At 48.4% G+C, this 12,681-nt stretch overlaps 1 protein-coding gene across 4 annotated transcripts in view; it reads right to left on the reverse strand.

Moving 5' to 3' along the window:
- Positions 1-3,665: 3,665 nt before the first annotated feature.
- The window catches only part of PLAT (plasminogen activator, tissue type), a 32,414-nt gene continuing 23,398 nt past the window's right edge, over positions 3,666-12,681 (reverse strand). For all 4 annotated transcript variants that reach the window (XM_025393228.1, XM_025393229.1, XM_025393226.1 and 1 more), the window contains 7 exons: positions 11,160-11,331; positions 10,379-10,464; positions 8,930-9,125; positions 8,682-8,818; positions 8,341-8,481; positions 7,314-7,480; positions 3,666-4,581 (listed from right to left, as the gene is read on the reverse strand). In XM_025393228.1, coding sequence (XP_025249013.1) covers positions 4,423-4,581; positions 7,314-7,480; positions 8,341-8,481; positions 8,682-8,818; positions 8,930-9,125; positions 10,379-10,464; positions 11,160-11,331 — 1,058 coding nt within the window. In that variant the 3' untranslated portion in view covers positions 3,666-4,422. The remainder of the gene's footprint in view (positions 4,582-7,313; positions 7,481-8,340; positions 8,482-8,681; positions 8,819-8,929; positions 9,126-10,378; positions 10,465-11,159; positions 11,332-12,681) is intronic.

Consider the following 12,681-nt stretch of genomic DNA (forward strand, 5'->3'; position numbering starts at 1 on the left):
GTTACCAGAACTAACAATAATGCTATGCCACTCACACCTCAGTAGAAGCAGTGAGTAAGGAACTCATCGACTTGGGAGGATCTTACCGCTTCTGTCCTCTCCAGCCAGCAGACCTAAAGCATGTGTTTCTATCAGTTCTCTGGTCGCATCTGGAAGATAGCGGATACTGATACTAACATCATTTTTAGGGTTGTGCTAGTTATTTTTCACCAGGGTTTTAAAAGACGAAACCGTTGAAACTGCAGGCATTTAGTCTAGCACTTTCCCCATTCTCTTGACCTGCTTCTCTTGTCTTGTTAATTTAGGCTTGAAACAGGGTGTCACGGTACTTGGCATCTTTATTCCAGGACAGGCTTCTTACAAGATAAGGCACTGGGAGCCGATGGTTACGCCACACCTGTAACGATTTTCTGTAAACATCTCATGGCCGTGAAAAGACCTTAAAACTTGTGTGTAGTCGCTGTGAGTGTTCAGTGCCAGCTAGTGCTCCACCCCTTCTCCCTCTCAGCCAGCGTTGACTGCCTCTTTGCCTGTGCTCCTGGTGCTCTGACCCTGGTGGTGGCAGAGGAAGTTGGTTGTATACATGTACTTTTCTCTGTGGCCAGTAGGTGGGGACTCTATGCCATCAGTACTCATTATGTTAATAGTTAGATTTTTTTTTTTTTTTTTTTTTTGAGACGGAGTCTCGCACTGTTGCCCGGGCTGGTGTGCAGTGGAGCGATCTCGGCTCAGTGCAATCTCCACCTCCCGGGTTCAAGCTTTTCTCCTGCCTCAGACTCCTGAGTAGGATTACAGGCGCCCACCACCATGCCCAGCTAAATTTTTTTTTTTTTTGTATTTTTAGTAGAGACAGGGTTTCACTATGTTGGCCAGGCTGGTCTTGAACTCCTGAACTCATGATCTGCCCGCCTCGGCCTCCCAAAGTGCTGGGATTACAGGCATGAGCCCCTGTGCCTGGCAAACTGTTAGAATTTTTAAAAGGAAATTTGACCAGCCTGGCCAACATGACAAAACCCATCTCTACTGAAAAATACAAAAATTAGCGGGCACCTGTAATCCCAGCTACTCGGGAGGCTGAGGCAGGAGAATCGCTTGAACCCGTGAGGTGGAGGTTGCAGTGAGCCGAGATCGCGCCACTGCACTCCAGCCTGGGCAAAAAGAGTGAGACCCCATCTCAAAATAAAATAAATAAAAGGAAATTGAATTTCAAATTCAAACTTCCTCCAAGATCCTAAGTACTGAGGATTGCATGAGTCTTTGGCTTTTGAAGTTAAGTGTAACCAAAAGTTTATGCACTTTTTGATAAACAGACATGACTGTGGCTCTGGGAGGGTACAGTGTCACCATCCGAGTTCCTCTAGGTCTTCACCCAGTAGGAAGAGTTGCACAGGTACCTGGAGATCTTGTTCTCCTGGGCTGTTACCATCTATTTGTTTTATTAACTAGCTGGGAATAATGAGGAGATGATATTTAATTTCCCCTGACACCCGTTCCCGGTAATGATGTGTTGCTCTTTGTGTTTTAGAATTTGCCTCGCTGGGCTGGGGCCCCGTCCCTCAGTCAGGGGCCTCTTCTGAGCAATTGTCTCTATCTAGTCTGTGGTTCCAAGACTGTGTGGGAGGAATGCTGGGGCCTTTTAACCTCCCTTTTCCATCCCCAGGGGCCTCATTGCGTCAGTTCATTTCATTAATCCTGAAGAAGAGCTTGTCCTGCAAAGGGGGAGGGGATGAAATCAGCTGAATTTCTGCCAGAGATTCAGTGGCTGGGGGTTCCTTTGTACTGATCCTCAGTGTTTTTTTTTTTTTTTTTCTTTTTCTTTTTTTTTTTTTTTTTTTTAGACAGAGTCTTGCTCTGTTGCCCAGGCCTTAGTGTAGTGACACAATTTCAGCTCACTGCAACCTCTGCCTCCCGGGCTCAAGTGATTCTCCTGCCTCAGTGTTCCAAGTAGCTGGAGCCACAGGCATGCACCACCGCACCTGGCTAACTTTTGTGTTTTTAGTAGAGTTGGGGTTTCGCCATGTTGGCCAGGCTGGTCTCGAACTCCTGGCCTCAAGTGATCCGCCCACCTCAACCTCCTAAAATGCTCGAATTATAGGCATGAGCCACCGTTCCTGGCCTCAGACAATGTTTTTCTGAAATGACTGAGATACACATCTGTCTAAAAATTGTAGAACATGCAAGTGAGCAGTCTGAAGTCAAGAAATACGTGACTGGGCCGGGCGCGGTGGCTCAAGCCTGTAATCCCAGCACTTTGGGAGGCCGAGGCGGGTGGATCACGAGGTCAGGAGATCGAGACTATCCTGGCTAACATGGTGAAACCCTGTCTCTACTAAAAATACAAAAAATTAGCCGGGCACGGTGGCGGGCGCCTGTAGTCCCAGCTACTTGGGAGGCTGAGGCAGGAGAATGGCGTGAACCCGGGAGGCGGAGCTTGCAGTGAGCCGAGATCACGCCACTGCACTCCAGCCTGGGAGACACAGTGAGACTCCGTCTCAAAAAAACAAAAAAGAAATACGTGACTTAAGTCTCTGTGACCTGCATTTACTTACTGGCCTAGGGACTTCAGCACTTCAGGGATGTCCCCCACTGCCTCCCCCCACCCCAATCAAGCTCTTGGGTGTTAAAGAATCTCTTTCTTTTGTGAGTTTAAAGGTCTTTTCTTCCAAGAACCTCTAAACTGAGCAGTTCTGACAACTCCACCAGAGAGCCCACCTTTCTCCTCTCTGAGGAGCTGTGTCAGCATATCCCCAACAGCAGCATTGCAGCGTCTGATTTATTCTTGGAACTAGGATGTCAGCGAGAACAAAAGCTGCCAGGCAGCAGCCAGGAATAGGGGTTGCATCTCACGAGTAGAAAGTAATCTAAGAGAAGCAGAATGCAGCCTTACTTAGATAACATACTTGTGTGGACTGGTCTAGGGGTTCTTGCTAATGAGCAGAAAATTAAGACAGAATGGGAAACAGATGGCCCAAATACCAGCTTCTAGGCCGAACCAACAGTTGGGATGTTGCTGTGTTAGCAAGGTTGTGCGAGGTTCTTCCTCCCTATCCCCACAACATTCCTCTCCTGCTGTCTGCTCGCTCGCCAGCCACCCTCTGGTTAATTTTCCTAGGGCATGCTTAGTTCCTCACTTCCCTGAGCACAAATCTCCATGGCTGCTGGTTGCCTACAGAATTAAGTCAATTAAGTCCAAAATCAGTTTGGTGTTCAGAGCCCCCAAAATCTAAATTCCAGCCTATGTTCCTCTTCCTGAAGTTCACTTTAGACAAGCTCAACTCCTCATTTCTCCCTGTATTCCCCTCTGTTGGTCCTCTAGATACTCACCTCTCCATGGAGAGTGCCTTTTCCACACCTGTCCACAGTCCACATCTCACCCAGTTATTTTTTTCCTTAAGATTCCCCAAACCCTCTTGCAACTGAGTTCCACTACAAGTCTGCCCTTTTGTGGCCAGCTCCATTGTACCTTAGTACTTCTCTAAATGCCGATCATCCCATCAGACCAAGCATCCCTGTTCCTCCTTTTCCTGTTCCGGAGCACCTAGCCTTGTATGTTACAGGTGTTGTGTACGTGTTGAACGAGTGAAGCAGAATTCCAAATGATTTTAAAATGTGAACATGAATAAACAGTGGGATACAGCATCTATATCAAAACCATTCCACTCTGATTTTGGAAAAACTGTGAAAAATATATCTGAATTTATTAAGTATAGTATAAAACAGGGTTGTGGGCAACAGTAAAAACTAACATGGATTGCTATAAATATGCTAAAGCCTAGTTGTTCAAATGATACAATTCTTTCATGCTACTCTAAAGTTCATAAAGAAAAAGGATTTACACTTTACACTGTACACAAAAGGAATACCTTCCGAGAGCCGGGGAGTGGGTAAAGGGGAAGGAGACTTGATGTCAAGGGTGCTTTTGAGGAACATGACGGGCTGGCCAGCCTGCCCCAACGTTGAGGCCCTGCTGGGCTCTTGTGACTATAAATATACTGTCTGTTTCTAATGCAATCTGTCTTTCCTGAAAGATCTTGTTATGTTTTACTATTGAGACATACTTTTATCTTTGTGGTCCTGTTTCCAAAGCTGCTCACGGTGACAGGTCAGGAGGTTGAGCTTTAGCTGAAAACAGGGTGGCATGGCCACTTTCTGCCCTGGGAGGAGGCATTCCTGGAGAGGCTAGTGTGCATTCATGTCTTCCCATCTGACAGAGCATCCTGCAATCAGACCAACTCCTGAAAACTTCCAAAATGGGAAGTATCTGGGAAAATGCACTCTTCCCTCTCCTATAGGGTCTCCTCCCGCTCCTGCGGTGTGGTGGGTCTGGAGATGTCTGTATAGAGAAGCACTCTGCCTTTGCAGTGTCTTCTGAAGAGGAAGAGGCGGGGTCTCATTTGCTTTTGAGGAGTCGGTTGTTCCTGGTCACGGTTGCATGTTGTCTTGAATCCAGTCTAGGTAGTTGGTGACCTTGGTGTACACACCTGGGACATCCTTCTGTCCACAGCCCAGGCCCCAGCTGATGATGCCCACCAAAGTCATGCGGCCACCATTCAGACACACCAGGGGGCCTCCCGAATCACCCTGCAAAGGAGATAGCAGGTTTAGTGTTTGCAAAAAAAAGCAGACTATCTGGAGAAAGTATGTGCAGCATGAACATTGTATTCTTCAAAATACAGCAAGCCCTTCAATAATATTCCATTCAATGTCATTTCATTATAACATTGACAAGAAAAAAAAAATCAATTCCTGTCTGGGGACACTGTCTGCCTGGGTTTTGTCCGGGTATCCTGGTTTCCTTCCACATCCCAAAGCTTGCACGTTAGGCTGATTGAGGATGTGTCTACATGGGCCCAGTCTGAGTGAGTGTGGGTGTCAGTGGCTCTGCAATAGGTTGGTGGCATCTGTCCAGGGCTGGTCCTGCCTGGTACCCTGAGCTGCCAGGTGGCTCTGGCCACCCCCACCTGAGACCCTGAATTCAAATAAGCAGGTTGGAAAATGAATGAATGAATACAAAGTGTTATAAAGTAAAAATCTGTCTGGTCTATGATAAATACACGAATGAATGATGATAAACTGTGAGGTGTGGAGGCAGTCAGGGAGCCTGCCCTATTTGTGATTGTTTTTGAACTTCATGGTAGTAAGGTGTTCCTTACCATTTTTGCTTTGCAAACATTTATTCCCTGAATTAACCCACCACCATTTTGACTGCCATCACTCACTTATTCTCCAAAAATTGGGTGAATAAATACCATTTGTTTTTATTAACCTTTCTTAAATGTTGTATTTATGTCAATATTGAATGTTAGAAGTGTTTTGGGTCTTTAGAAGTTTGCTGATATTTTTATGACTAGAAATATTGCCACAAGAACTTCACTCTTTTTATCTTTTTTTTTTTTTTTTGAGATGGAGTCTCACTCTGTCACCCACCCAGGCTAGGGTGCAGTGGCGCAATCTCAGCTCATTGTGGCCTCCGCCTCCGGGGTTCAAGCAATTCTTGTGCTTATGGGCATGCGCCACCACACCTGGCTAATTTTTGTTTTTAGTGGAGACAGGGTTTCACCATGTTGGTCAGGCTGGTCTCCTTGGTCAGGTGATCTGCCTGCCTCAGCCTCTCAAAGTGCTGGGATTATAGGGATGAGTCACCGCACCTGACCAACTCTTATTTATATCGATTAGCTGATGGTAAAATTGGTTTTGGAATTAGCTGATGGTAAAATTGGTTTTGTTATACGTCATTTCACTTACAGTTGCAGTTTCTAAGAACCTGTTTTTTCCTGGCATGCTGTTAAGTGGAGACTTACTGAAGAGTGGGAAAATTGTATCTCAGTTATCTTGGTCCTCTGGAGGATTAGGCTGTATCTATTCTGGTAAAGTAGAGTTAATTACTCAAACGTTTCAGGCCTCAAAAACCCTGGCTTGGCTCCACCACCTACTAGCTGAGTGGCCTTAGACTAACCATGGTTTTCTTATCGGTACCATAGAGATAATATTAATACTAACCATAGGGTGGTTATGGCATTCAGTAGAAAAATGCGTGAAAAACAATGGAAGACATCTAGTAAAAGTCTTGGTAATTGTTAGCTGTTCTTATATTAAATTAAAATGATTTGGTTTTGCTTTTAAGCATGCAGATAGATAATGGTTTCACTTTGGTACAACCTTTTTGTTTTTGGAATGTAAGCTGGGTGGTACAGCTGAGGTTTCTGAAGTAACCATTCAAAAAGAAACTAAGTACTGTCAGGGAATCAGAGGGGAAACCGCTGATATGACTGCCTTGCAAAAACAAAGCCCACACATCCTTCAGTGCCAGAGCCTGGCCTCACTTCTCTTTGTATCTCTTCTACTCCCAGCCCCTAAAGAAGAGCTTGGCACACTGCAGACACTGAAATGTCTGAGGAAGATCAATTCCTTGGCTATGTGTAGGTCTTAATACCAGCAGACTGGCCTGTCCTCCCGCACCCCCGTATCTGGCTAATCATGAAATATAAGTACTAATTCTGATAAGGATGCCCACACAAAAGACTCCAAATAGTGTGCTTTCCCAGAGTATTAGGGCTGAATGTGAGTTTTGAAAACTTGTTTCTCGCATCATCTAGATCCTGCTTCCCAATAAGTTGCCTTTCTACCTTCTCCTTCTACAAAGCAGACTCCAATTCTCTAGCACCAACAGAGGCAAACACTTCTTTCTTTCTTTCTTTTTTTTTTTGAGACCGACTTTCGCTCTTGTTGCCTAGGCTGGAGTGCAATGGCGCAATCTCGGCTCACTGCAACCTCTGCCTCCTGGATTCAAGCGATTCTCCTGCCTCAGCCTCTCGAGTAGCTGGGAATACAGGCATGTGCCACCACGCCAGGCTAATTTTGTATTTTTATTAGAGATGGGGTTTCTCCATGTTGGTCAGGCTGGTCTCGAACTCCTGACCTCAGGTGATCCGCCCGCCTTAGCCTCCCAAAGTGCTGGGATTACAGGCGTGAGCCACCACACCAGGCCGTGGCAAACATTTCTTAATTATGTGGCTCTCTCCATCACTTCAACAGTCAGTCAATTGCCTGGGCTGAAAGGAAATCCTGTACAGGTGGAGTTTCTTGTGCAGATCCTGGGGAAATTTCCTGCAGTTTAAAGTTCTTAGGTTTAGGGGACTTTGATCTTCCTCCAGTTGCTTTATTCTCTGAGGCCCTCATCTGGAATCCCCAGGGGTATCGCTAAGAGGAAATCACTCTGGTGATAACTTTTTTTTTCCTTGGTGAAGAACCTGTTGTCCCAGGGGCATTTTCCCCTGGGTTGTGCCCAGCATGGGCGCGCCACTCCTGTTTACCTGGCAGGCGTCGTGCAGGTTCGCCTGGGGCCCGCCGCTCCGAGTGTCTCCAGCACACAGCATGTTGTCGGTGACCGTTCTGTTAAGTAAGTGTTGTGATGTGCAGCGACTGGATGGGTACAGTCTGACGTGAGCCTCCTTCAGCCGCTCCGAATAGAAAGGAGACGCTGAAAGGGGAGAACCGTCATATGGTTTTAGGGAAAGTTATTTATAAACCTTTTAGAAAGAGAAAGCCAAATTTTCCAATAGCTAACATTGATCTAGATTCAACATATATTAGGTCGAATCCTATGACACTGCTGGTATTTTATCGTTTTGACCCACAAAAACAACAGGATTCCGGGACTGAACCCCCAGCCTCTCCCTAGTGGCACTGCTGATGCTTTGGACCAGGCAGGTCCCTGTTGTGGGGGACGGGGACAGTCCTGAGCCCTGCAGTGTGCAGCGTCCCTGGCTGCACTCACTGAAGGCTGGTGTTAACCCTCACCCTGAACTCTAACAACCAAAAATGTCTCCAGACCTCGCCAAACGTTTCCTGGGGGACAAAATCACCCCAGCTGACAACCATTTGTTCAATGGTATCTCATTTAACCCTCCTAATCTAATTAGGGAGATAGTTCTGTCTCCACTTTACCAATGAGGAAACTGAGGCTGGGAACAGTTCAAAATAAAAGTCCATGTCCACGGTCACATAGTTCAGCAAGTGGGATTTGAAATCGGGTCTATGCAACTCCAGCTTCCCAGAACCCACACGCTTAGCTACTGTACTCCACTTCCTACTCAGAACCTTCCCAACACCTGCAGCACTTTGAGGTCTTCATACTGTTGTGTTCTTTCCTGGCCTGCAGTGTCCCTGTGAGGCAGGGACAGCAGAGACAGACCCCCACTTCACAGGGAGACAGGGGACTGGTGTCAGTGCCTGACCTGGGCTGGAACCTCACTCTCCTGACCCCATTTTCCTCTGGTGGACCACAGCTTCCCCTGCTGTCCTGCAGACAGGATGGGGCCGAGACATCCTTCCACTTACAGGCCTCATGCTTGCCGTAGCCGGAGAGCTCACACTCAGTCCAGTCCGGCAGCTGCAGGTCCGCCGGGGGGAGGCACACAGTGCGGACCACGCTGCTCTCCTGTGCACAGTGGGACGAATCTGATTTCAGCTGCAGTAGCGCTGGGAGAGAGAAAGGAGGAGTGAGCGGGCGTGAGGGCCACGTCCCTGGGAGGGGAGGAACACGCAGGAGGGACAGGGGCTGGAGGAGGAGGCCCGTGTGTGTAAACACAGGCGAGTGCATGTGGGTGTGTGGTGTGATCTGAGTGTGAACTGGAGCCGGGAATGACGAGCTCTTGGAGTCGGGAGTGACGAGCTCTTACCAATGTCATTGTCGTAAGTGTCATCATCGAATTCCTTATGGACGATGTATTTTTCTACTTCAAACTTCTGCTCTTCCTCACCAGGGACCACCCGGTATGTTCTGCCCAAGTACACCGTCAGGTGGTGGGGTGGAAACCTGGTGGAGAAACAGCCTTAGAATGCTATTTTTGCTGTGGGATTTCCCCTAAAGGGCTTGGTTTCTAGGCCTTAGAGGGTGGAAAAACCAGCTAGGTTTCCGAGCCCCTACCTCTCCTGGAAGCAGTGGGCGGCGGAGAGAATCCAGCAGGAGCTGATGAGTATGCCCCCGCACAGGAACCGCTCTCCCGGCGACCTCCTGTGCTTGGCAAAGATGGCAGCCTGCCAGGGGTGGGAGGCGATGTCGGCGAAGAGCCCTCCTTTGATGCGAAACTGAGGCTGGCTGTACTGTCTCAGGCCGCAGGTGGCTTCGGAGGAAAGGATGAGGAAGCTGTCAGAACCACAGGCCTCCTGCATGTGTGTAGGTAGAGGGAGGGGGCCGTCTGCGTGGCTGTAAAACCACAACTTTCACTTGGTGGGATCAGCATGCCAAGTGTTGTTCATACATTCTCTTTAGTTCTCACAGCAATGAGTTTCAGGAGGCGGAGACTCCTTTTTTTGCCCAAGGTTGCAGTGGCACCCGGATTAGTTCCCAAGTATGTTTGACTCCAAAACTGGGGATCTGCCATCCTTCATTTCTTCTAATGTTTTCCTACAGCCATTTCCTGGCCTAAGAAATAAAGGATTGCAGCTTCCTTCTGAGGAATGTCTGCTCACTTCTTTTCCATCTGCCCAACCTTACCCATGCTTCAAGGCCCATGTGCAATCCTGCCTCCTCACAAAGCTTTCCTGACGTCCCCGCCCGCTCAGCTCTGAGGAGCTTAGGGGCACGGACCACTGCGGACTCACACTAATGCCCTTGGGTGTGAGTTAGCTGGTGGTCTGTGTCTCATCGTCCCAATTAGACTTGTGTTCCTTGGGGAACATGGTTGATCTGTGTGTTCACAGGAGCTGATTAATAACCTACTCACCAGCCATTTCCAAACTAAAGTTTCATTTTGTAGCAATATGCACCAACTTGAATCTCGTATCTCTCACCCACGTCATGAGCCAGCTCCCCTGTGTGAACTAGGTCAGCAGGAAACGCGGGAGAGCTCACAGTGGAAGTACATGCCTTGGGGTCAGAGGGCATGAAGGCAGGCCCTGGCTTTACCTCCCGGCGCCCAGCAAGCTTGGGCAGGCCACCTGGCGTCTGGGAGACTGCTTCCTACTCAGTGAACTGGAGGTGGGAAGACCACCTCCACCACGCTATTGGACGAATGTGGTGAAGGCACTTTATCATCTAAGGAGCCATGCATGCGAGGCCTCCTCCTCATTCCCCATTACTGTGAGCATCACCAATAGAGGCGTCTAGAGAGAGTTGGGTAGAGCCTACTGACTTCTCAGAGAGGTTGCTGTGTTCTTTTCTTTCTTCTCGCCACTCCCCACCACCCCCATGCATGGGACATGGACACCTGTCCACCCACCATGGCTTCAGTCATGGAAGCCCCCTCCCCACCCAGCCTGGAAGTCTGGTAGGCACACAATCTGCACCAGACAGCCATGGAGGCCTAGAAAGTGGCGAGGAGATGGTGAAGAAGGGAAACCAGGTGCAGGGAGGTGGCCGGGGCCCAGTCCTTACAGCAGGAGGGCACATCACAGTACTCCCATGTCAGCCTGCGGTTCTTCAGCACGTGGCACCAGGGCTTGGCGTCCCCATCAGGATTCCTAAATGATAAGGGAGTTTAACGTTTCCTTTTTATCTTCTTATTTTTTAATTTTTACAGAGATGGGGTCTTGCCATGTTGCCCAGGTTGGTCTTGAACTCGTGGGCTCAAGTGATCCTCCTGCCTCAACCTCCCAAAGTGCTGGGATTACAGGCGTACACCACCAGACCAGGTCAGGAGTTTAAGGTTTTCAATCCCATTTTCAGTCACATCACAGGCCATGTAAGAGTAGGAGACTCAGTAAACCGATGAAAACCACTGAGCTGGGAGGGAGGACGCTGAGTTCATCTTGACTTTGTGGCACACCCCCACCCTAGGAGAACTTCTCTTTAACTTTGTTATGCAATCAGTAATGCAGTGTTCTAATCTCATAGGGTTGTTGGGCAGAACTGTGTGAGCTGTCCTGTTATGGAACTCTTACAAATCGTTGGAATAAAGATGTCATGAGAACAACTGAGGACTAAATGGTTACAAGCCAGGACTCTTTACTTGGGATTTGGGTTGGAAAACTGGCAGACCTTCCTTTTCACAATAAGTGTTATTCTAGCAAGTGAAGAGGTTGGACTAGATAGTATTGATGTGTGTTTCCCACATACTGGGTCTGTCATGTAACTTGAGGCATTGAATCTTCCCCCATCTCACACCCTAATCCCACGTTCTGCCAAAACCTGAACCCCCCGCCCCTGTGCTACCTACCGGCAGTAATTATGTTTGCCCAGGCCCAGTGCCTGGGCATTGGGGTTCTGTGCTGTGTAAACCTTTCCTATCAGGATCATGGAATTCCACGGGAGGCAGGAGGCACCCGATGCGGTGAGGCTGTGGGTGCCACGGTAGGCTAACCCATTCCCAAAGTAGCAGTCACTGTTTCCTAGAAGAAAAGAATTCTCAAACTGAAACAAAAACAAATTCTGAAGCATGCAAGTCGGGGCTGGGGCTTGAAGAAGAGCTGCCGGCCGGGGAAGCTGGAGGCCACTAGCCCGGCACTGAGAAGAGTGTAACACCTCACACTTCCCCTTTTGTTGCCCAGGCTGGAGTGTAATGTGCGATCTCGGCTCACTGCAACTGCCACCTCCTGGGTTCAAGCGATTCTCCTAACTCAGCCTCCCAAGTAGGTGGGGTTACAGGCATGCGCCACCATGCTAGGCTAATTTTGTATTTTTAGTTGAGATGGGGTTTCACCATGTTGGTCAGGCTGGTCTTGAACTCCTGACCTCAGGTGATCCGCCTGCCTCAGCCTCCCAAAGTGCTAGGATTACAGGTGTGAGCCACCGCACCCGGCCTGAGCCTTTTTCCCCTTCTTTGAGTCCTTTTACTTAGAGATGGCAGGGGGGTTTCATCTCCACCGGAAGTGGCTCCCTAGATTGCTGTGTTGAGAGACAGACTGGGGGCATCTTCAGGTTCAGCAGGAAGGCTGCTGCGTTCCATGAGCGGGGACTGTTTCTGGAGCTGCTTTGAAAGCTGGTAGGGGTTTCCTTGTGTACGCTTAACAGGCTGCGGTGAACCAAGGTGCTTCAGTAGGGCTGGGGTGGGAGTTATTTCTCAGACTGTGTCTGCCAGTGTCCTGAGGATCTGATGATGGGCTTGGGAAGGAGGAGGGGATGAGCCGTAGAGTGCTGCCTGTTTTCATCTATTTCCCCCATTTTTCCATTTTTTTCTCCCCACCTGAAACTGACAAAGCGTACTTCTATACATAAATACCATAAATGGAAGGGATTTTCAAGATTATCTAGATCTGCAAGTCCTCATTTAGACCAGATCATGGGGGAAGGGGAGGATGCTTTAGAGTCACCATAAAGTCTTCAGAGTCACAGGCATCACCTGTGGACCTGGGTGCTGAATGCACATAGCTGATGCGTGTTTATATATATCATGTACAAATTTAATATATGTGTGTTTTATATATATATATATATATATACACACACACACACACATACATATTTATGTATTTATTTTGAGACAGGATCCCACTGTCACCCAGGCTGGAGTGCAGTGGCACAATCATTGCTCACCACGGCCTCAATCTCCCGGGCTCAAGCGATCCTCCCACCTCAGGCTCCCAAGCAGCTGGGACCATCGGCATGTGCCACCACACCTTACTAATTTTTGTATTTTTTGTAGAGATGGAGTCTCACTTTGTTGCCTAGGCTGGTCTCAAACTCCTGGGCTCAAGCAGTTCTCCCGCCTCAGCCTCCCAAAGTGCTGGGATTATAGACAT

Source organism: Theropithecus gelada, chromosome 8 (assembly GCF_003255815.1).
Source record: "Theropithecus gelada isolate Dixy chromosome 8, Tgel_1.0, whole genome shotgun sequence".
Taxonomy (NCBI): domain Eukaryota; kingdom Metazoa; phylum Chordata; class Mammalia; order Primates; family Cercopithecidae; genus Theropithecus; species Theropithecus gelada.